The following is a 24,282-nucleotide window of genomic DNA, read 5'->3' on the forward strand; positions in this document are numbered from 1 at the left end:
ATTGCGGCCCGGAGGCAGGTAAGGAGATGTTCCTCGTTCCTGCGGTGTCACACGGAGCGATGTGTGCTGCCGCAGGAGCGAGGAACAACCTCGTTACTGCTGCATTAACGATTTTTGAGAATGGACCCCCATGTCACCGATGAGCGATTTTGCAAGTTTTTGCGACGATGCAAAATCGCTCATCGGTGTCACACGCAGCAACATCGCTAATGCGGCCGGATGTGCGTCACAAATTCCGTGACCCCAACGACAACGCATTAGCGAGGTCGTAGCATGTAAAGCCCCCTTTACTCATGACTAAAGAAGAATCTGTTCATTGAGCTTGACATTTTCCCTTAGGGGTGTACTCACTTTTGTTGCCAGCGATTTAGACATTAATGGCTGGGTGTTGAGTTATTTAGAGGACTCCACATTTACACAGTTACACAAGCTGCACACTGACACTGTACATTGTATCACCTGGTCAGATCTTCAGTGTTGTACCAGGAAAACATATAATAAAATATTTACAAAAATGTGAGGGGTGTATCACTTATGTGATATACTGTATGTACACATACACTGCTCACAAAAACTTAGGGGTTTTCGGGTGAAATTTCAAAATTATCCTAGTATGCCCTCTGACCTTTTTAGGTGACCTTAATGTGACCTTCTCTAATCTTTTGGATGCTCATGTATAACTGTTCAGTGTTTTAGGACTTTTTACATAATTTGCTGTTCTATAACATGGAACTTAACGGCAAAATTCACAACAGGCGCTTGATCAATGAATCACCCAATAAATTTTGAGGTTCTGTTAGAATTGGTATTAAACCATTCTCATTATATTATTCACATTTTGACATTATGTGACCAAGATGACACCTAAGAATTGATCAGCCGCAGCGCACCATTGTGAGGCTTTAAGCAGGATGTTCTCAGACTGAAGTGACCACTGAGCTTAGAGCGTCACAGAGTGTCACCGGCAGGTTGTACAGAGACACAGAGAGACTAGAAGTCACAAACAGGCAGAGAAGTGGCCACTGAGGTCAGAGTGTCACAGAGTGTCACCAGCAGGTTGTACAGAGAGACTGGAAGAGTCACAGAAAGGCAGAGAAGTTGTTGTCTTTTGGCTACAGCCCACACTGATGACCGCTTCATTGTGAACAATGCCCTGCGGAACCGGATGATGAATGACACACAACTCCAGACACATTTAAGGAAGGTGAGAGGCACCAAGTGTCCCGTCAGACCATTCTAAACCATTTACATCAGCCTGGTCTGTGTGCTAGACGACCTGCAAGGTACCTGACCGCACCACCAGCGTCACAGGCATCTGCTCACACTGAACAGAAATGATGACCACGAACGATGTTGGAGACATCAAGGAGAGAACACTATTGCATCAGCCACTGCTGCCACCAGACAAGCCTTTGGTAGTGTTACAGGGTGGGCCGGTGTCTAGTCAGTACAGAACGGCCCTATACTGTGTGAATGGTACAGTGACAGCCCCCACTACCGCAATAACATCAATCCAGCCATTGTGCCTCTACATCAACAACCCCAGCCTAATGTCATCTTCCTGGAGAACAATGCTCCAACTCATCGAGGTCACATCATTAGGGAGCAGCTGCTGGAGACTGAGGGACCTCAAATGGAGAGCCTAGCACTTTCTCCAGACCTGAATCCCATAGAAAACCTATGATTTATGTACAGGGCTGTTGCTTGTATATAGTGTGCAGCTCCTGCTCCGATCTATAGACGCGCACATGGAGCCGGTCACTTGGAGCTAAAGATGACAAACTTTATTCTAAAGAAGTCATATTCCCCAGGTGGTCACTTATACATATCTCCTGTGACGGCTTGGGGTGCAGCACACGTCTACCGCCATCGTCATGCGTTCCACCCCACGTCTCCACTTGGTCAGCAGCTTCCCCGGATATGCAATACAGAACAAAATAAGGGGAGCCGACCAGAAGGAAAAGGAGTGCCAGCGGGACAGGTGCATGAAAGCCGGAGGAGGGGCGAGTTTATCATTTTATTTTTCTAACCTAATCCTAGCAGATTCTATTCTCACCAAATCAAACCTCCGCCCTAAATTCCATCTTCCGGATTGTGGGGCAGCGGTGGGACATGGAGAAGGTCAGCGCTTCCCCGTCCATCTGGCCGAATGTTGACTGATGTCTCAGAGCACAAAACACTCGGCACAAGAATCCACTAAGACTTTAGGTAAAGATAAATAATTGATCAGATCGTTTGTCCAAAGCCGAGGAGAAAACACAGATGGTTCCCGTCCGGGCGCAGTCAGAGGGGCCCTGTGATTGGACTGTTCACCTCCAGGAAAATCCTTCATCTGCAAAAGCTGCGCTTATTACATTGTGATTATTAGTATGAGATTTAAGAATCTGGACAATGAGCGGAACGCGTGGGCAGCACGATCTCTCCTGCACTGATGGTTTGTTCCAATGTGTCGGTTTTCAGGCTATTTTTCTACCTGCTCACATCTCATCCCTTTAGCGAGACGTCATCATTGAGCTGCATCTACTAATCAGATGAACTAAGAAAAAGACTGATGACACATCCCACCTTTCTAATGTGAACAGGTGCAAACTGAGCATGAAACATAGTAACAAAAAGGAGACAGCTGCACTCTGCAGTGCTAAGATATGTGTAACAATGAATATGGGAATATAGACATGCATTACTGCTATGAAAAACATGTAAAAATTGAGATGCTTAGCACACAAAAAAGGGCAGTTTTATGTCAGCCCCAACCGCAGGGCGATCTCATTTTTGTTGGGTCCCTATCAAACTAATGCCTTTCTCTGGGTTAAAAATAAACCCCTACAATTTATGGGGGAACTGGAACCTGCAAATGGAGAATTAAAATTGCCTAATCTGGACTCAGATTGGTCATTGATCTCCTGTGTGAACTGCAGCCAATCACTGATTCACCCTACAGGAAGTAAGAGGTATTACATAGAAGCCACATATATGACAAGAATGGGCTGGGTCCCCCGCAGCGAGCGATGCTCTGTGTCAGTGACTCAAGGGCAAAAATATTGATTTTATATTATACATAGTTATTTAATAATAATAGAATGTTTAGACAAATCTAGAGCCACTTCCTAATGCTTTTAATAATTCTCTAAAAATCGCACCACAGACTGCCGTAATCACCCTAAAATCATGGTTGGAATTTTTGCAATGACCTCAATATCACTCGTAACTTTTTTTTCCCTCAATATGGATTTTTTTTTCGTCTTTGTGCAGCCCCCGGGCTGGAGCGGCTCTGTTCACACCTGTGCTGCGGACACATGGGGACAATGTAGAGACTCCCAGCTGAGTGTGGCCTCAGGTGAGCACACAAGGCCTCCTGTTGGGCTAGTCTCCTGCTGAAGCCGGGTCAATATTAGACAATGTGCAGGGGCTTCTTATTTAGGAGGGGGGTTTCTTCTGTCCTCCTGACATTTATATGACACTAAATTATACATAATTAACAAGCAAACGTCGAAGCGGCGGGACTTCACTAACCTAATGCAGGGAATTGTACGGGAAGGAAAGTGCGGCCCTGGTGGGATGGGGGCAAGACGTAGTGCCGGATACAACAGGGAGCTCTGATGCCCGACTTTACCCCAAAAAACTGATCATTTCTTCCCTTAACCCAATGTAATACTGGCCTTGGCACATGATTGGGGTGTGGTCATCAGACCCCCAACATCTTCGGACAGGGAGGTCTTGGAGCTTGTTTGTCTACCCCATAGGGTTGAGAAAAAGTGAAGTTTCCCTGAAATTTTCCTTTTCTTTTGGCATTTTACACATCTAACAGGATGGCACACGGGGGCACTATTACATTTGGAGAGGGTACTCAGGGGGCGCTAATACTTTCTAAAAAGGATACTCAGGTGGCATTACTACTGGGTTAGGGGGACAATACTACCGACCTTCGCTACACCCCAGCCCTTGGGTCTTTTGGGTTAATTCCTCAAGCCATGTCGCTAGGGTCTACAGAAAGGAAGATTTAGCGGAGGGTAACGTTTGCCCTCAGCACCCACGATCGGAATGGACCCCAGACTATCAAAGTCTTCTCCCGTGGGGTAAAGGTCCCCCAATCTCACGGGGGGTGAACAATGGAGGGATGTCCTATATGAACAATCTGGAAACCAAAACATTCCTTGCAAATTCTGGATCCGTCTATGGGTCACCTCTCATTAAAATGTTCCTTCTGGCCACCCAAGAGGTTTGAGCCCCCTTGTGATCAGCACCTGAGGACCCCGCACTGCGGCCCCCCACTTACTGCTCCGCAACAAAACATTACAGAAAAAAACAAATTCATATAAGAATATTCCTATAATTACCCCCGACTGATCCGCAATAATGATCCCTACAGAAATGAATCATAAGAATATTAAATGTTATAAAGTATCAGAGCCGCATCCAGACTAATAATTACACCTCGCTCCACTGCTTTCATGTCACCGACACAATGTGCAAGTATTAGCCTGCGGAGAGCCGGGATAATCGGCCCAGATTAGGAGAAGCCATGAAATAACTGCAGAACATTGTCAGCAAGAAACCCCCGAAACACCGCGAAGAGGAACAAACTGTATATACACATCACATGGAGCGAATAGGCTACACAAGAACGCTCTCATACTATTATATTCTATATAGGAGCAGTATTATAGTAGTTATATTCTTCTACATAGGGGCAGTATTATAGTAGTTATATTCTTGTACATAGGAGCAGTATTATAGTAGTTATATTCTTGTACATAGGAGCAGTATTATAGTAGTTATATTCTTGTACATAGGGGCAGTATTATAGTAGTTATATTCCTGTACATAGGGGCAGTATTATAGTAGTTATATTCTTGTACATAGGGGCAGTATTATAGTAGTTATATTCCTGTACATAGGGACAGTATTATAGTAGTTATATTCCTGTACATAGGGGGCAGTATTATAGTAGTTCTATTCTTGAACATAGGGGGCAGTATTATAGTAGTTATATTCCTGTACATAGGGGGCAGTATTATAGTAGTTCTATTCTTGTACATAGGGGGCAGTATTATAGTAGTTCTATTCTTGTACATAGGGGGCAGTATTATAGTAGTTCTATTCTTGAACATAGGGGGCAGTATTATAGTAGTTCTATTCTTGAACATAGGGGGCAGTATTATAGTAGTTATATTCCTGTACATAGGGGCAGTATTATAGCAGTTTAACTCCTGTAATACTGCCCCTATGTACAGGAATATGTCTTGTACATATTTACAGGGCTACGAACCGGGAACATAAAAGGGGCATTGAGAGGTGCAGTTATGAAGAAGAAAAAAAAACAAATAATATTCTTACGACTCCTAGAACACCATCACTCAACTCGAGAAAATATTATTTTTGTTGTTTTTTTAGGTTACAATGCTCTAGGGATACTTTGTCACTTTCCCCTAACCAGTGCAGCTGTTTCTTCTCTGTTATCAGCCAGTAGTGTCATGACAGAGGAGGTGCGGATCAATCTCTGCTCTCGGTATGAGGAATTGTCACTTACCTATAGAAACATACCAAGCATATTTGTGTGTGGCTGTCAGGGCATGCTGGGAGTTGTAGTTTTCTTACAGTTCCATAGTTCTAGAATGAAAATCGCAGCATTAAATTACAACAGTCTTTAATATTTCAAGTATTTAACCCTTACAGTGAGGCATGTCGCCTCCTCCAGATGTAAGAAAACTCGGAAAACTTTCTTTTTTTTTCTTCGAGGGAGAAAACTTTAAGGCTCTATTAATAGTCGAGTCTTTCACGGCTGCTAATTCTTAATGGGGTATAAAAAAAGCGGTGGATATTTGACTCCAGGTCCCTACAGCGCTGATGGAAGCCGAGAGGGCAGATTAGGCCAATGTCTTCACAAGGTGGCCTCTCTCCATCACTAAATGGGAACCTTGTTTAATAATCTTTCACTGGAGGCCAAAATGTAAGGAGATTTTTTTTTTTTTCTCCGTACATGACACTTTAAATGACTCGGCTCTGCGGTATTACAGTGCGGCACTGTTACCTGCACGCATGACGTCATTAGGACGGGGGTAAGGTTTAGGAGAAGAGCTTTCATTACTGCTTGGAGCCGGGCCAGCGCTTTCAGCCCGGTGTCTACCGCCGAAAATTGGGTTGTTTTGTGCTCATGTAACAAGATCCAGAAAGTATGAAAACTTTAAAGAGACGATTCACGTATCAGGTCATCTTAATAAATAATTGGGCGGCAGCCAGAAGGGTTAAATGATATTTCTGGAGGCATCAGACCAATTTTAAGAAGTTCTTATTGGGAATTTTTGTGAAAATGGTGACACCTAGTGGCCAGTAACCACTCTGCAGCCAGGGAAAGCTAATAATGGAGCAATTTCTGGCAGCTGAGGTTACAGGTACAAATGGGGCGTGCGAGTGGAGCGGGAGCAAAGGATGCGGGGGAATGCGAACAGGAAAGAGCGAGCGAGAGCCGGCGGGGGGGAAGCGACTAGGGAAGAGCGAGAGCCGGCGGGGGGAAGCGACTAGGGAAGAGCGAGAGCCGGCGGGGGGAAGCGACTAGGGAAGAGCGAGAGCCGGCGGGGGGAAGCGACTAGGGAAGAGCGAGAGCCGGCGGGGGGGAAGCGACTAGGGAAGAGCGAGAGCCGGCGGGGGGAAGCGACTAGGGAAGAGCGAGAGCCGGCGGGGGGAAGCGACTAGGGAAGAGCGAGAGCCGGCGGGGGGAAGCGACTAGGGAAGAGCGAGAGCCGGCGGGGGGAAGCGACTAGGGAAGAGCGAGAGCCGGCGGGGGGAAGCGACTAGGGAAGAGCGAGAGCCGGCGGGGGGAAGCGACTAGGGAAGAGCGAGAGCCGGCGGGGGGGAAGCGACTAGGGAAGAGCGAGAGCCGGCGGGGGGAAGCGACTAGGGAAGAGCGAGAGCCGGCGGGGGGGAAGCGACTAGGGAAGAGCGAGAGCCGGCGGGGGGAAGCGACTAGGGAAGAGCGAGCGGCGGGGGGAAGCGACTAGGAAGAGCGAGAGCCGGCGGGGGAGGGAAGCGGAACTAGGGAAGAGCGAGAGCCGCGGGGGGGAAGCGACTAGGGAAGAGCGAGAGCCGGCGGGGGGAAGCGACTAGGGAAGAGCGAGAGCCGGCGGGGGGAAGCGACTAGGGAAGAGCGAGAGCCGGCGGGGGGAAGCGACTAGGGAAGAGCGAGAGCCGGCGGGGGGGGAAGCGACTAGGGAAGAGCGAGAGCCGGCGGGGGGGAAGCGACTAGGGAAGAGCGAGAGCCGGCGGGGGGGAAGCGACTAGGGAAGAGCGAGAGCCGGCGGGGGGGAAGCGACTAGGGAAGAGCGAGAGCCGGCGGGGGGAAGCGACTCGGGAAGAGCGAGAGCCGGCGGGGGGAAGCGGCTAGGGAAGAGCGAGAGCCGGCGGGGGGAAGCGGCTAGGGAAGAGCGAGAGCCGGCGGGGGGAAGCGACTAGGGAAGAGCGAGAGCCGGCGGGGGGAAGCGACTAGGGAAGAGCGAGAGCCGGCGGGGGGAAGCGACTAGGGAAGAGCGAGAGCCGGCGGGGGGAAGCGACTAGGGAAGAGCGAGAGCCGGCGGGGGGAACGCGACTAGGGAAGAGCGCGAGCCGGCGGGGGGAACGCGAGTAGAGAAGAGCGAGAGCCGGCGGGGGAACGCGAGTAGAGAAGAGCGAGAGCCGGCGGGGGAACGCGAGTAGGGAAGAGCGAGAGCTGACGAGGACCCACAAGTAGGGAACAACAAGAGCCAATGGGGACCTGCGAGTAGGGAAGAGCGAGAGCTGACTAGGACCCACAAGTAGGGAAGAACAAGAGCCAACGGGGACCTGCGAGTACGGGAAACCAAAAACTTTAGGTGTGGTCCATCCACATGGCTCATCGCCAGTGTGGTGCCAAACATGATGTTGTGGCTCAATAATTGTGCGTTACCTTTAGGCTTTGTTCCCACTGGGCCTACACAGCTGATTTTTCTGGATTTGCACCATAGTATAAGAATACATTTCACAGAAACTCCAGAGGAAGTTAATGTATACAAAAAAAAGGAAAATGTTGCTAGCTCACCGATCGTCTCACGCTCTGGATGGCCCAGAAAACTCCAACGCGAAAATCCAAAAATAGAAAAGCAAAAAAAAAAAATAAAAAAAATCCAGTGCCTAATCTGAGAGATCTCTCTTTTTATCATGTTTGGATTCCACGTGCTGATACATATAATTGTTGGAATACATTTTTTTTTGAATTTTAGCAGCTTTTGGATGCTAGATTATTTGCTTTCTAAATTAATAGTCACAAGTTGGCTCAGCAGCGCTGGGGTTGCTCTAAAGTGGTATTCTGGCTCTGGTCACTTTGCACCGGGAGGCGAGCGCGGCCGGTGACGTCACATATACCGATGCTGAGCTATAGAGAACATTTACCTTCATGTAGGGTCCACTTTCGGGCTCAGCCGCCGGTGTGGAGCAGAACATGAGCCCGCAGCCATAATCACAGTCCATTATAGAGATCTATGCTAAAAACAAACCGACTACAACTGCAGAGCGAAATACGATTCTAGATAAACACCGAGTATAAGACATTTGGAACCGCATTACTACCATAGAAATATGAAAATTTATAACATACATACATGTATATATGTATGTACAGTGTGTCCACCCATATCCTGTCCACCGCCATTAACTTGAAAACGGCAGCAGCTATAGGAATAGAAGTGGTGTCTAGGTATAGTAAAGTAGCCATGCGCTACGCAATGAAACCACCTATAGCGCCACCTGTTGGAAAACAACGGAGTTAGCATTTTTATCGTAAACAGAATGACATATAGAAAAAAAGTGAAATAAAAAATTGTAGGGCATCATCAATTCAATAGGAAACGACACCTTGCTACTGAAATGCTATGATATGAAACCCATGACCTCCCCTCAACACATTGAATGCTGGTCACGCATATGGCGCTCATTTAACTTTGATGCTCAAAGTAGCCCCCGTCAGCTGCAATGCACATCTGGACTCTGCACAGCATACTGTATCCTGCTGCACGTTGTGCAATACGTTTGAACAAGCATCTGTGATACGTCGTCCTAGGTCCTGCAATGTTGGTGGAGGGGTCGCATACACCTGCTGTTTGATGTGACCTCACAGAAAGAAGTCCAATGGGGTCAGGTCAGGTGAGCGGAGGCCACTCCACACAGCCACCATACCCAATGACTTGTAGGAAGGTCTCCATGAGGTATCGCTTCACGTCCGCAGCCTTGTGAGATTTACACGTTCTAATCATAGCATTTCTGCATGCAAGGTGTCGCTTCGTATGAATTGATGATGCCCTACAACTTTGTAATTCACTTTTTTTCTCTCTATCTCGTTAAGTTTTCGAGATAAATATGCTGACTCTGGACATTGTTTTCCACCAGGTGGCGCTATAGGTGGTTTCATTGTGTAGCGCATGGAGACTTTACTATACCTAGACACCACTTCTATGCCTATAGCTGCCGCCGTTCTCAAGTTAATGGTGGTGGACACAGTGTGTGTGTGTGTGTGCGTGCGTGCGTTAGATAGAGATATAGATATAGATATATATATATATATATTCTACCCTATCGTGGCAGTAATAAAGGTCAAGATTTCTTCTCTTCAATGTTAGCTAGTATAGTATGTCAGTGCGCAGCTATGTTCGCTGTCATTGTATGGCGCAGCTCCTCCGGTATGCACCTGTTCACATTTGTCTGCTTCTTGGATGCGCCGCTCAGTTTTTTTGATATCTCTGATAACAATAAGGCACAAATCTCCATTTGTAATAACCTTTACTCTTCCATCTCTGGATCATATACAAGAGAGTGGGACTGACACGATGCGCGGACACGACGGCGGGGACTATGGGGACATTTATAGGAATCTACACAAAAATACACTTCTGAGGGTGAGATGGAGCGCAGGGGCTTTATGTGATGACCGTCGGGGCTGTGCGGCCTGTCCGTTCTTGTAATTTGGAAAGCTTCAATGCAATTGTGACGAGAGGAGCCAACATGACCTGCGGGCAGAGGAGAGAGATAGGGGTGAATACATGTCATGCAGCGAGGAAAGTGCATAACATTCAACGAGAGCAGGCTTCATTAAGATAAGTGATACTTTACTAAAAGGGGGTCTTACAGAGCCAGCCCCCTAATAAGGCACACATTGGGGTCCTTTATGATAGCAGCTCCCATTCTGGCACAACTGAGTACAACACATCTCCCCCAAACCCCAAAATGACCAGTCCCTAATCTAGCTACCCCCCCCCCCCCATAGGTCTCAAATTGCGGCCGACGTCCTTTACGAAGTTTGACACATTGTTGGATTTTCCAATTTGTAACTATAATGATATAAAAAAAAGTGTAAAGACTCAGTTTATTTTCCTATCCCCCCGCCCCCTCCCCATTTTATTATACGAGGGCCGCCATGTGTCAGAGCTGCCTAAAAAGGACAGGAAACCCAACCGCCGCCAAAAACTACAGCGGAGGCCAGGCAGGAATTCCATCTTGGCAGCGTCCGGGGGAGACGCTATCCTGCGAGCAGAAGACAGACATTAGGAATTAAGGACTCAATAAAGGTTTGATTCCGCCGCTACGATGAACCGCGGCGAGCGCGGGGCGAGGGGTCCACAAAAGGTTAATTGTGCCTAATCCACCGGGCGGGAGGAAAAGTTGATTAAAACGTCAATCACATTGTAAAAGATTAAATTAAGTTCCGTGGCTTTTCACGCGGGGAACAATTCTTTGGCGCGGGAGAGGCGCAGGTGCAGGTAACCGGAGGAGCTGCAGGGGCCGCCAAGTCATTACCGCTACATTCATAGGCAATAAATGAAGGATTTGCAGGTGACTGAGTGCACGGAGGCTGGAGACGGAGAGGGCAGCGGCAGGAACACCATGGAGGCGCTGCACCCTACGTGCCCGGAGAGAGCGGGCACTGAACACCCCGCATAACGTCAGGACCTTTACATGCGGCCATTTCTGGGTGCGCTAGAACATACGGCAATCCGTGCGCTCTCCAGAGTAAGGACGAGGCCGGACTCCGTGTGGCTCCCACTCATTACTATACTTTACATAGAAATCCAGGCAGTCGACTTTACAGCAGCAGAATAATGAGTGCAGCTCTGAAGTCGCTCATTACTGTACCCACCTGAGGGTCCTCGTATATTTTGGGGGCGTCCTTCTCGTAGCTGTCTATATACAATCGTACAGTTGCTCCGGCGCTGCCGGTACCGCTCAGTCTGAAGATGATACGGGAGCCATCGGTAAAGATAATCCTTAATCCCTACAGAGAGAGATTAGAAGAATGTTTAATAAGACGACATGAGAGGGGCACAAGAAACACCAAAACCTGCAAAAAGAGGGAGAGAGACAACAAAAACTTCACAACTACGACTCCAGCATCCCCCGACCGCTGCACGCTGGACACGTGTGACCCCAACTCTGGTGCTCGACCTCGTAACACACCTGGTTCCGGGAAATACTTCCATCCACTGAATCGCTATACTCAAAATTATCCGCCTTCTCCACAGTGTAAACCTTCTCCCCCACAGAGAACTTCTGCCCCGAGAACGAGCGGTCAAACATCAGCGTCTCCAGGTCCTTCATCATTTTGTTGGCTCCTTCGGACTCAACCTCTTCATAGTCATATCTGTAAAGTGGAAGGGAAAGGGGGGGGGGGGGATAATACAGGAGGTAACTCAGGATCAGTACAGGATAAGTAATGTAATGTATGTACACAGTGACTGCACCAGCAGAATAGTGAGTGCAGCTCTGGAGTATAATACAGGAGGTAACTCAGGATCAGTACAGGATAAGTAATGTAATGTATGTACACAGTGACTGCACCAGCAGAATAGTGAGTGCAGCTCTGGAGTATAATACAGGAGGTAACTCAGGATCAGTACAGGATAAGTAATGTAATGTATGTACACAGTGACTGCACCAGCAGAATAGTGAGTGCAGCTCTGGCGTATAATACAGGATGTAACTCAGGATCAGTACAGGATCAGTAATGTAATGTATGTACACAGTGACTGGACCAGCAGAATAGTGAGTGCAGCTCTGGAGTATAATACAGGATGTAACTCAGGATCAGTACAGGATAAGTAATGTAATGTATGTACACACTGACTGCACCAGCAGAATAGTGAGTGCAGCTCTGGAGTATAATACAGGAGGTAACTCAGGATCAGTACAGGATAAGTAATGTAATGTATGTACACAGTGACTGCACCAGCAGAATAGTGAGTGCAGCTCTGGAGTATAATACAGGAGGTAACTCAGGATCAGTACAGGATCAGTAATGAAATGTATGTACACAGTGACTGCACCAGCAGAATAGTGAGTGCAGCTCTGGAGTATAATACAGGATGTAACTCAGGATCAGTGCAGGATAAGTAATGTAATGTATGTACACAGTGACTGGACCAGCAGAATAGTGAGTGCAGCTCTGGAGTATAATACAGGAGGTAACTCAGGATCAGTACAGGATAAGTAATGTAATGTATGTACACACTGACTGCACCAGCAGAATAGTGAGTGCAGCTCTGGAGTATAATACAGGAGGTAACTCAGGATCAGTACAGGATAAGTAATGTAATGTATGTACACAGTGACTGCACCAGCAGAATAGTGAGTGCAGCTCTGGAGTATAATACAGGAGGTAACTCAGGATCAGTACAGGATAAGTAATGTAATGTATGTACACAGTGACTGCACCAGCAGAATAGTGAGTGCAGCTCTGGAGTATAATACAGGAGGTAACTCAGGATCAGTACAGGATCAGTAATGAAATGTATGTACACAGTGACTGCACCAGCAGAATAGTGAGTGCAGCTCTGGAGTATAATACAGGATGTAACTCAGGATCAGTGCAGGATAAGTAATGTAATGTATGTACACAGTGACTGGACCAGCAGAATAGTGAGTGCAGCTCTGGAGTATAATACAGGATGTAACTCAGGATCAGTACAGGATAAGTAATGTAATGTATGTACACACTGACTGCACCAGCAGAATAGTGAGTGCAGCTCTGGAGTATAATACAGGAGGTAACTCAGGATCAGTACAGGATAAGTAATGTAATGTATGTACACAGTGACTGCACCAGCAGAATAGTGAGTGCAGCTCTGGCGTATAATACAGGATGTAACTCAGGATCAGTACAGGATCAGTAATGTAATGTATGTACACAGTGACTGGACCAGCAGAATAGTGAGTGCAGCTCTGGAGTATAATACAGGATGTAACTCAGGATCAGTACAGGATAAGTAATGTAATGTATGTACACACTGACTGCACCAGCAGAATAGTGAGTGCAGCTCTGGAGTATAATACAGGAGGTAACTCAGGATCAGTACAGGATCAGTAATGTAATGTATGTACACAGTGACTGCACCAGCAGAATAGTGAGTGCAGCTCTGGAGTATAATACAGGAGGTAACTCAGGATCAGTACAGGATCAGTAATGTAATGTAATGTAATGTAATGTATGTACACAGTGACTGCACCAGCAGAATAGTGAGTGCAGCTCTGGAGTATAATACAGGAGGTAACTCAGGATCAGTACAGGATCAGTAATGTGATGAATGTACACAGTGACTGCATTGGCAGAATAGTGAGTGCAGCTCTGGAGGATAATACAGGAGGTAACTCAGGATCAGTACAGGATAAGTAATGTAATGTATGTACACAGTGACTGCATTGGCAGAATAGTGAGTGCAGCTCTGGAGGATAATACAGGAGGTAACTCAGGATCAGTACAGGATAAGTAATGTAATGTATGTACACAGTGACTGCACCAGCAGAATAGTGAGTGCAGCTCTGGAGTATAATGCAGTTGAAGGGCAGGGTTTGAACTTACCTGGTGAAGAAGTTGCGTCCATATTGTTGCCAGTGATCTTTCAGGATGTCTTCTACGCTCTGTCTGCGTGTAGCGATGATTGATAGCCAGGCGAGCACAGCCCACAGTCCGTCCTTTTCCCTGATGTGATCCGACCCTGTCACAATGGAAGCAGTGATCATTTGTGGTCATAGATTAGACGGACACACACTGCACAAGGAGCGGTTCAGGAGCTAGAGGCCAAGGACATACTGAGAAGTTTATTTGGACCACCTGCACCGTACAGGGGGCTCCCGGCTGCCGGCTTGTACTTTGCAACCCTGTGAGTGTCTGGTTACTCCTCATCAGGATGAATGGACGTTAAGGACAGGACCTCGAGTGCTGGGCTGTGACCCATCCACCTGTGATGGGAGCAGCAGCACAGAGTATTTCAGGAGAGGATTGTGCTGATCTTGTGGAGAGAGTGACCTGTACACGGCTGCGTATCACAGAGGGCTCAGTACCGGAAACTAGTGGGTAAGAAAATAAAATATGGTCCCCAGCAGCACAGAGTATTTCAGGAAAGTATATCCTGCTTCCGTTTTTCGTATTGCAGTTATGGACTTTACTTATAGTAAATAATTCTGCCCCCAAGTGGCCGCTGGGGTAATGACATCAGACATCTGTAATGAATCGAGGCCGCGGGGAGAACGGGGGCCGCTGCCGCGCTAAAAATAGACCTCAAAAATCGCTTCCAATAATAACTTAATTACTCCTCTGTGCCCCAGGACGGCGCGGCCCCGGTCATCGGCAGCCGACGGCTCCCACACATTGCCATAGAAAATGCAGAGTTTAATTTGTACATCTGTAAAATAATAAGACGTAAAAAAAAAAAAAAAGTCCCGCACTGCGGCCGCCAAACCAAATGTTTACATAGAAGAGGTCTCGGCCGTAGGGGAAGTGTGCGTCCGCCTCTGACCGGGCGCCAACCTGCCTCTGACCGGGCGCCAACCTGCCTCTGACCGGGCGCCATCCTGCCTCTGACCGGGCACCTTATTATACCAGCACCAACCTGAGCGCAGGACATATGGGATCCAACCAAGCATTACAGAAATGTCCAGGCGGTTTACTACGAAACAGGGCCTCTAATCTGACATCTGATAATCCGGAACTGCAATATAATCTGTATTTACAGACGCTAAAGCCTGAGCAGAAAACCAACGAGCAAAATCCGGACTATAAACCAAATATAGCAACAGATTGTGTGGGAACATTTTTTTGGAGCAACCGGTTTATATCCTCTAACTATGACCGATTGGGCTGCACTGATGCCGCAATACAGAAATGTTACTGTATATATTATTGGAGAACAAGTCTGATCACTTATTTACAATTTACATATAAAAGTCAGCTAAATCTACGGATCCTGAGTTACATCCTGTGTTGTATTATACTCCAGAGCTGCACTCACTATTCTGCTGGTGCAGTCACTGTGTACATACATTACTTATCCTGTACTGATCCTGAGTTACATCCTGTATTATACTCCAGAGCTGCACTCACTATTCTGCTGGTGCAGTCACAGTGTACATACATTACATTACTGATCCTATACTGATCCGGAGTTACATCCTGTATTATACCCCAGAGCTGCACTCACTATTCTGCTGGTGCAGTCACTGTGCACATACATTACTGATCCTATACTGATCCGGAGTTACATCCTGTATTATATTCCAGAGCTGCACTCACTATTCTGCTGGTGCAGTCACTGTGCACACACATTACTAATCCTGTACTGATCCTGAGTTACCTCCTGTATTATATTCCAGAGCTGCACTCTCTATTCTGCTGGTGCAGTCACTGTGTACATTATACATTACGTATCCTATAGTAATCCTGTGCTATCCTCCAGAGCTGCACTCACTATTCTGCTGGTGCAGTCACTGCGCACATACATTACATTACTTATCCTGTGTTACCTCCTGTACTATATACTCCAGAGCTGCACTCTCTAATCTAATTAATTCTATCTGTAAATTATAAACCTGCATCTGATCTAATACTGGGGTTCTCCAGGGCTTCTAGAAATCTGATGATCAGTGCTTACAATAGGCCATTATAATTAAATTGGTGGGGGGCCCGATTCTCGGGACAAGTGATCAGCGCCCCTATATGTCAGCAGAGCTGTGAGACCCCCGCTATTCCGATATGGATTGGTTTTCCGCCAGTTTCCGCTTTCTGTGCAGACCTCAGGATTGGATCTTACCGGTTCCGAAGCTTTCCTCTCCGCACAGCGAGAGTTTATTTGCATCCATTAAATTTCCGAAGAATTTCCACCCGGTCGGAGTCTCGTATAATGCGATCTTTGTAGCTTTCGCCACTCTAGAAAAAAGAAAAAAAAATATATAAATATACAGTATATATAGAGTGAGAGCCCTGGATTATGGTTTTCACAGCTCCGCTCTGCGCGCTGGAGTCGCTCGCTCTAATTAAGCTTCGGAGGATTTTTTTTAACTTCATCTTGCAGAGTGTTATTAATTCATATATTTTTTTAATGAAAGGGAAGGCTTCATGCACCGACACCACATGTAATAAACACGAGCAGTTTTTAAAGTTTTATGGACTCACAAATCCCGGCCTCTGCTTTCTCACAACTTTTAATTTTCCCCGTCGTCATGGGACGGAGGCGGAATACAAGGACGTGCGTGTCTCACTTGTCACATCGCTTCTAATCCGGGCGCTCGTATTTATTAAATGTCACAATCTGACATGTTTTTCATGGCGTGGAAACTGCATCATTAAAATGGGGTCAACGTGCGTATGAGGACACGAGACGCACAGTCCCCCGGCTCCGGGGACCGCGAAGTGGATGTGAAATTAGAGGACGTCGCCCAGAAGGGGACAGAAAAGGCTCCTTCATGTAGATTAAAACTGCACTCACTATTCTGCTGGTGCAGTCACTGTGTACATACATTACATTACTGATCCTGAGTTACCTCCTGTATTATACTCCAGAGCTGCACTCACTATTCTGCTGGTGCAGTCACTGTGTACCTACATTACATTACTGATCCTGCACTGTACCTGAGTTACATCCTGTATTATACAATCCAATGATTGTATCAGGAGATGCAATCATTGGATGTTATAGGCCCAAATTAGAGGCTGCACTACTGAGGACACTGTTTACTTTTCCCATTCAACCAGGTGTAGTGCGGGCTCCAACATTTATCATCTATACGGGGGAAAAGTCCAGCTACAGAGACCCCCACAAATCTGGAGTACAGGGGGCTTCTCATGGGGTCAGTCTTAATATCCGGTGGTGTCTGACCGGAGTGGAGGGGGTGTCAGCGGTGGTGCAGCCGGCGGTTGCCCCAGATGCTGTTCCAGAAACTGGTCGTGGCTGTGCTGGGATTGCGGGCGGCGAGGGCTTCAAATAATGGCGCCCAGAGCGACGCGTGTGCAGGTTGAGTTCTCACGCACGCGCCACCTCCGAGCACCATTTTCCTTAAGTCCACTGCTGGAAGATCAATGGTCTTGCCCAGATGAGGTCTTGAGTCGAGAGTTCCTTCTGCGCATGCGCCAGCTCCGGGCACACATTATTTGAGCCTTCATCACCCACAGCCGCCACCACAGCATTGCTCCTGCTACCCCTCTCCACAATCCTCCAGTAAGCTACATTCAGATTTTAAGACGCACCACTCACTTTCCCCCCAAATTTTTGAGAGGAACAGTGTGTGTTATAATCCGAAAAGAAGGGAATTTTGTTTACTTACCGTAAATTCCTTTTCTTCTAGCTCCTATTGGGAGACCCAGACAATTGTGTGTATAGCTTCTGCCTCCGGAGGCCACACAAAGTATTATACTTTAAAAAGTGTAACCCCTCCCCTCTGCCTATACACCCCCCCGTGCATCACGGGCTCCTCAGTTTTGGTGCAAAAGCAGGAAGGAGGAAACTTATAAATTGGTCTAAGGTAAATTCGATCCGAAGGATGTTCGGAGAACTGAAACCATGAACCAAAGAACAATTGAACATGAACAACATGTGTACACAAAAGAACAACAGCCCGAAGGGAATAGGGGCGGGTGCTGGGTCTCCCAATAGGAGCTAGAAGAAAAGGAATTTACGGTAAGTAAACAAAATTCCCTTCTTCTTTGTCGCTCCATTGGGAGACCCAGACAATTGGGACGTCCAAAAGCAGTCCCTGGGTGGGTAAAAGAATACCCTGATAAAAAGAGCCAACAACGGCCCTCCTCTTACAGGTGGGCAACCGCCGCCTGAAGGACTCGCCTACCTAGACTGGCATCCGCCGAGGCATAGGTATGCACCTGATAGTGTTTCGTGAAAGTGTGCAGACTAGACCAGGTAGCTGCCTGACACCTGCTGAGCCGTAGCCTGGTGCCGCAATGCCCAGGACGCACCCACGGCTCTGGTAGAATCGGCTTTCAGCCCAGAAGGAATCGGAAGCCCAGAAGAACGGTAGGCTTCAAAAATCGGTTCCTTGATCCACCGAGCCAAGGTTGACTTGGAAGCCTGCGACCCCTTACGCTGGCCAGCGACAAGGACAAAGAGGGCATCTGAACGGCGCAGGGGCGCCGTGCGAGACACGTAGAGCCGGAGTGCTCTCACTAGATCTAACAAATGCAAATCCTTTTCACATTGGTGAATTGGATGAGGGCAAAATGAAGGTAAGGAGATATCCTGATTGAGATGAAAAGGGGACACCACTTTGGGGAGAAAGTCCGGGACCGGACGCAGAACCACCTTATCCTGGTGAAATACCAGGAAGGGGGCTTTGCATGACAGCGCTGCAAGCTCTGACACTCTTCGGAGTGATGTAACTGCCACTAGAAATGCCACCTTCTGCGAAAGACGTGATAGAGAGACATCCCGCAGCGGCTCAAAAGGTGGTTTCTGAAGAGCCCGTAGAACCCTGTTGAGATCCCAGGGTTCCAGCGGACGCTTGTAAGGTGGGACTATGTGGCAAACTCCCTGCAGGAACGTGCGGACCTGCGGAATCCTGGCTAGACGCTTTTGAAAAAACACGGAAAGCGCCGATACTTGTCCCTTGAGAGAGCCGAGAGACAAACCCTTGTCCATTCCGGATTGAAGGAAGGAAAGAAACGTGGGTAAGGCAAACGGCCAGGGGGTAAACCCCTTATCAGAGCACCAGGCTAAGAAGATCCTCCAAGCCCTGTGATAGATCTTGGCTGACGTTGGTTTCCTGGCCTGTCTCATAGTGGCAATGACCTCTTGAGATAACCCTGAGGACGCTAGGAGCCAGGACTCAATGGCCACACAGTCAGGTTGAGGGCCGCAGAATTCAGATGGAAAAATGGCCCTTGAGACAGCAAGTCTGGTCGGTCTGGGAGCGCCCACGGTTGACCCACCGTGAGGTGCCACAGGTCCGGGTACCACGACCTCCTCGGCCAGTCTGGAGCGACGAGGATGGCGCGGCGGCAGTCGGACCTGATCTTGCGCAACACTCTGGGCAGCATTGCCAGAGGAGGAAATACATAAGGCAGTCGAAACTGCGACCAATCCTGAACTAAGGCGTCCGCCGCCAGAGCTCTGTGATCCTGAGACCGTGCTATGAATGCCGGGACTTTGTTGTTGTGCCGAGACGCCATGAGATCGACGTCCGGCGTTCCCCAGCGGCAACAGATCTCTTGAAACACGTCCGGGTGAAGAGACCATTCCCCTGCATCCATGCCCTGGCGACTGAGAAAGTCTGCTTCCCAGTTTTCTACGCCTGGGATGTGAACCGCGGAGATGGTGGAGGCTGTGGCCTCCGCCCACAGCAGAATCCGCCGAACTTCTTGGAAGGCTTGACGACTGCGAGTGCCGCCCTGGTGGTTGATGTACGCGACCGCCGTGGCGTTGTCCGACTGTATGCGGATCTGCCTGCCCTCCAGCCACCGATGGAACGCTTTTAGGGCTAGATACACTGCCCTTATCTCCAGAACATTGATCTGAAGGGAGGACTCTGTCGGAGACCAGGTTCCCTGAGCCTTGTGGTGGAGAAAAAACGCTCCCCACCCTGACAGACTCGCGTCCGTCGGGACCACAGCCCAGGATGGGGGCAGGAAAGATTTTCCCTTCGACAGGGAAGTGGGAAGAAGCCACCACTGAAGAGAGGTCTTGGCAGCCAGAGAAAGAGAGACGTTCCTGTCTAAGGACGTCGACCTCTTGTCCCATTTGCGGAGAATGTCCCATTGGAGTGGACGCAGATGAAACTGCGCAAAGGGAACTGCCTCCATTGCTGCCACCATCTTTCCCAGGAAGTGCATGAGGCGCCTCAAGGGGTGTGACTGGGCCCGAAGGAGAGATTGCACCCCTGTTTGCAGCGAACGCTGTTTGTCCAGCGGTAGCTTGACTATCGCTGAGAGAGTATGAAACTCCATCCCGAGGTAAGTCAGTGATTGGGTCGGAGTCAATTTTGACTTTGGGAAATTGATGATCCACCCGAACCTCTGGAGAGTCTCCAGAGCCACGGTCAGACTGTGTTGACATGCCACCCGGGAGGGTGCCTTGACTAGGAGATCGTCTAAGTAAGGGATCACCGAGTGGCCCTGAGAGTGTAGGACCGCCACCACGGATGCCATGACCTTGGTGAAGACCCGTGGGGCTGTCGCCAGGCCGAAAGGCAGTGCCACAAACTGAAGGTGTTCGTCCCCAATGGCGAAACGCAGGAAGCGTTTATGCTCTGGAGCGATCGGGACGTGGAGATAGGCATCCCTGATGTCGATTGATGCTAGGAAGTCTCCTTGGGACATTGAAGCGATGACAGAGCGGAGGGATTCCATGCGAAACCGCCTGGTTCTCACATGTCTGTTGAGCAATTTGAGGTCCAAAACGGGTCGGAATGAACAGTCCTTTTTTGGTACCACGAACAGGTTCGAGTAAAAACCACGACCACGTTCCTGAAGGGGAACGGGGATCACAACTCCTTCTGTCTTCAGCGTGTCCACCGCCTGAAAAAGTGCAACGGTTCGCTCGGGGGGCGGAGATGTTCTGAAAAAACGAGTCGGAGGACGAGAGCTGAACTCTATCCTGTAACCGTGAGACAGAATGTCCCTCACCCATCGGTCTTGGACATGTGGCCACCAGGCGTCGCAAAAGCGGGAGAGCCTGCCACCGACCGAGGATGCGGTTTGGGGAGGCCGAAAGTCATGAGGAGGCCGCCTTGGAGACGGTGCCTCCGGCGGTCTTTGGAGGACGTGACTTAGACCGCCATGCAGAAGAGTTTCTCTGGCTCTTCTGTGGCCTGTTGGACGATGAGGATTGGGACCTGGCTGAGGGCCGAAAGGACCGAAACCTCGCTTGAATTTTTCGTTGCTGAGGTCTCTTTGGTTTGGGCTGGGGTAAGGACGAGTCCTTTCCCTTGGATTGCTTAATAATTTCATCCAATTGTTCGCCAAACAATCGGTCGCCAGAAAAGGGCAAACCTGTCAAGAACTTCTTGGAAGCAGAGTCTGCCTTCCATTCGCGTAGCCACATGGCCCTGCGGACTGCCACCGAATTGGCGGATGCTACCGCTGTACGGCTAGCAGAGTCCAGGACAGCATTCATGGCGTAGGATGAAAATACCGACGCCTGAGAAGTCAAAGACGCTACTTGCGGAGCAGAGGTACGGGTGACCGCATTAATCTCAGACAGACAAGCTGAGATAGCCTGGAGTGCCCACACTGCTGCAAAGGCTGGGGCAAAGGACGCGCCTATGGCTTCATAGATGGATTTCATTAGGAGCTCTATCTGCCTGTCCGTGGCATCCTTGAGCGTTGAACCGTCAGCCACTGCTACTACGGATCTAGCCGCCAGTCTAGAGACTGGAGGATCCACCTTGGGACATTGAGCCCAACCCTTAACTACGTCAGAGGGGAAGGGGTAACGTGTGTCAGTAAGGCGCTTAGTAAAGCGCTTGTCCGGGAAAGCCCTGTGCTTCTGGACAGCATCTCTGAAGTTAGAGTGATCGAAGAAAACACTCCGAGTACGTTTGGGAAACCTAAACTGGTGCTTCTCCTGCTGTGCGGCCGACTCCTCTATAGGTAGAGCTGGGGGAGAAAGATCTAGCACCTGGTTGATGGACGCTATAAGGTCATTTACTATGGCGTCCCCTTCAGGTGTATCAAGATTGAGAGCAACGTCAGGGTCAGAGTCCTGGGCTGCGACCTCCGCCTCATCCTCTAGAGAGTCCTCACGCTGAGACCCCGAACAGCGTGATGAAGTCGGGGAAGATTCTAAGCGAGCCCGCTTAGCCGGTCTGGGACTGCGGTCCGTGCCGGAGTCCTCCACGTAATAACTAGAGGCCACCCCAGGAGCACGCTTCGTCGCAGACCGAGAGGGGCCTGGGGGCAATCCCGCAGTGCCCGGGGCCTGTGTAAGGGCCGGTCTGGACTGCAAAGCTTCTAGTATCTTAGCAGACCATTTGTCCATAGACTGAGCCATGTATTGTGAAAGTGACTCAGAGAGTTTCTCAGCAAAAGCTGCAAACTCTGTCCCTGCCGCCTGGACAGGGGAAGCCGGCGGTTCTACCTGGGCCGAGGGTCCCACCAGTGCCCCAGGCTCCGGCTGAGCGAGTGCCACATGGCCCGAGCATTGCTCACAGTGAGGGTAGGTGGAACCTGAAGGTAGCATAGCCGCACAAGAGGTACAGGTTGCAAAATAACCCTGTGTCTTGGCACCCTTGCTCCTTGTGAACGACATGCTGTAGTCTCCCAGGAGAGTGATCACTGAGGGATATATAGCCACAAGCTAACAGTACAGCCGAACCGAGAAAATGTATACAAATATAATTATATATATATATATATATATTATATATATATATATATATATATATATATATATATATATATATATATATATATATATATACACAGTTCAGCACTCTAGGGGGCCCAGCACCGGTGGGAAGAAGGCAACTGGCTTACCGACCGCTCAAGCAGTGTGTGGCCACCAGATTCCCTGCCTCGGGGCTCCCAGAGGTGCTGCCAGAAGTCCTCCACCGGCAGAATGTGCTTAAAACATGGCTGTCGGCGTTCACAGGGGAGGAGGGAGCCGTGGGTGTAACTACAAAAGTGCGGGAATCTGGTGCCCCAGAGTGATTAGTGAGGGGGCGGAGGACAGCCAAGTGTGCTCCAGCCCTCACTGTCGGCGTCAGACCGACCGTCCCGCCCTTCCCCCTGACTGGCAGGCCCGGGGGCGGGAGTTTAAGGCACTAGGCCGCAAAAGCCGGGGACTAAAGTTAAAACCGCGGCCGGCAAGCAGGCGCGGTCGGCGCGGTAGTCCCGGTCTCATACCAACACCGCAGTCACTGCAGCGTCTGAGGTCAAGGTGCTCCATGCACCGTCCCCAAGGGGACACAGAGTACCTGTAGATGCAGGGCCCTGTCCCTGATGATACTCAGTCTCCTGTCCGTCAGAATCCCACAGGGGCTGCGGATGGAGCCCGGTCCCAGTGCCTGGATGACCGGATAGGATCCCACTTCTCCCAGAGCCCCTAAGGGATGGGGAAGGAAAATGGCATGTGGCTCCGGCCTGTGTACCCGCCATGGGTACCTCAACCTTAACAACACCGCCGACTTAGTGGGGTGAGAAGGGAGCATGCCGGGAGCCCTGTTAGAGCCCTCTTTTCTTCCATCCGATATAAATCAGCAGCTGCTGCTGACTAAAATGGGAGCATGAGTGCATGTGTGCCTCCTTCAACACAAAGCATAAAACTGAGGAGCCCGTGATGCACGGGGGGGTGCATAGGCAGAGGGGAGGGGTTACACTTTTTAAAGTGTAATACTTTGTGTGGCCTCCGGAGGCAGAAGCTATACACCCAATTGTCTGGGTCTCCCAATGGAGCGACAAAGAAATACGGTATTATATATATATGTTAACTATGCTGCCACTAAGTGAAAAATAATATCAGCTGATTCAACTGAGAATATTTAAAGGTGACTCATTACCAAGGTGTCACACAAGAAACATCTCATGATGTATAAAGCCAGAGAGCATTCTCAAGATAATAATAATAATAATAATAATAATAATAATAATAATAATAATAATAAATCTTTATTTCTATAGCACCAACATATTTTGCAGCGCTATACAATTTAGGAGGTTCATATACAAACAAGTAACACTTATAGAAAATACTATAATTAGAGCAAAAAAAAAAAAAAAAAAAAGACAACCCTGCTCGTGAGAGAGCAAGATCTTAGCAACCTTATTGTTGCAAAGCATACTGATGGCACTGGTTACAGAAAAAAAAATCTAAACTGCTGAAGGTTTCAGTGACTGTTAGGGCCATAATCGAGAAGTGGAAAGAACATAATTTCACCACAAAACAGCCACAACCAGGTGCCCTCGCAAGATTTTAGAAAGAGGAGTGAGAATAATTATCAGAAGAGTTGTCCAAGAGCCAAGGATCACCTGTGGAGATCTACAGAAAGACCTGGAATCAGCAGGTACAATTG

The 24,282-nt window shown here is 48.7% G+C and overlaps 1 protein-coding gene across 3 annotated transcripts in view; it reads right to left on the bottom strand.

The window, feature by feature from the left end:
• Positions 1-9,766: 9,766 nt before the first annotated feature.
• The window catches only part of LOC142248924 (phosphoglucomutase-1), a 119,099-nt gene continuing 104,583 nt past the window's right edge, over positions 9,767-24,282 (bottom strand). For all 3 annotated transcript variants that reach the window (XM_075320356.1, XM_075320354.1, XM_075320357.1), the window contains 5 exons: positions 16,080-16,195; positions 13,853-13,988; positions 11,455-11,638; positions 11,138-11,272; positions 9,767-10,010 (listed from right to left, as the gene is read on the bottom strand). In XM_075320356.1, coding sequence (XP_075176471.1) covers positions 9,921-10,010; positions 11,138-11,272; positions 11,455-11,638; positions 13,853-13,988; positions 16,080-16,195 — 661 coding nt within the window. In that variant the 3' untranslated portion in view covers positions 9,767-9,920. The remainder of the gene's footprint in view (positions 10,011-11,137; positions 11,273-11,454; positions 11,639-13,852; positions 13,989-16,079; positions 16,196-24,282) is intronic.

The sequence above is a fragment of the Anomaloglossus baeobatrachus genome, chromosome 8, assembly GCF_048569485.1.
Source record: "Anomaloglossus baeobatrachus isolate aAnoBae1 chromosome 8, aAnoBae1.hap1, whole genome shotgun sequence".
Classification (NCBI taxonomy): domain Eukaryota; kingdom Metazoa; phylum Chordata; class Amphibia; order Anura; family Aromobatidae; genus Anomaloglossus; species Anomaloglossus baeobatrachus.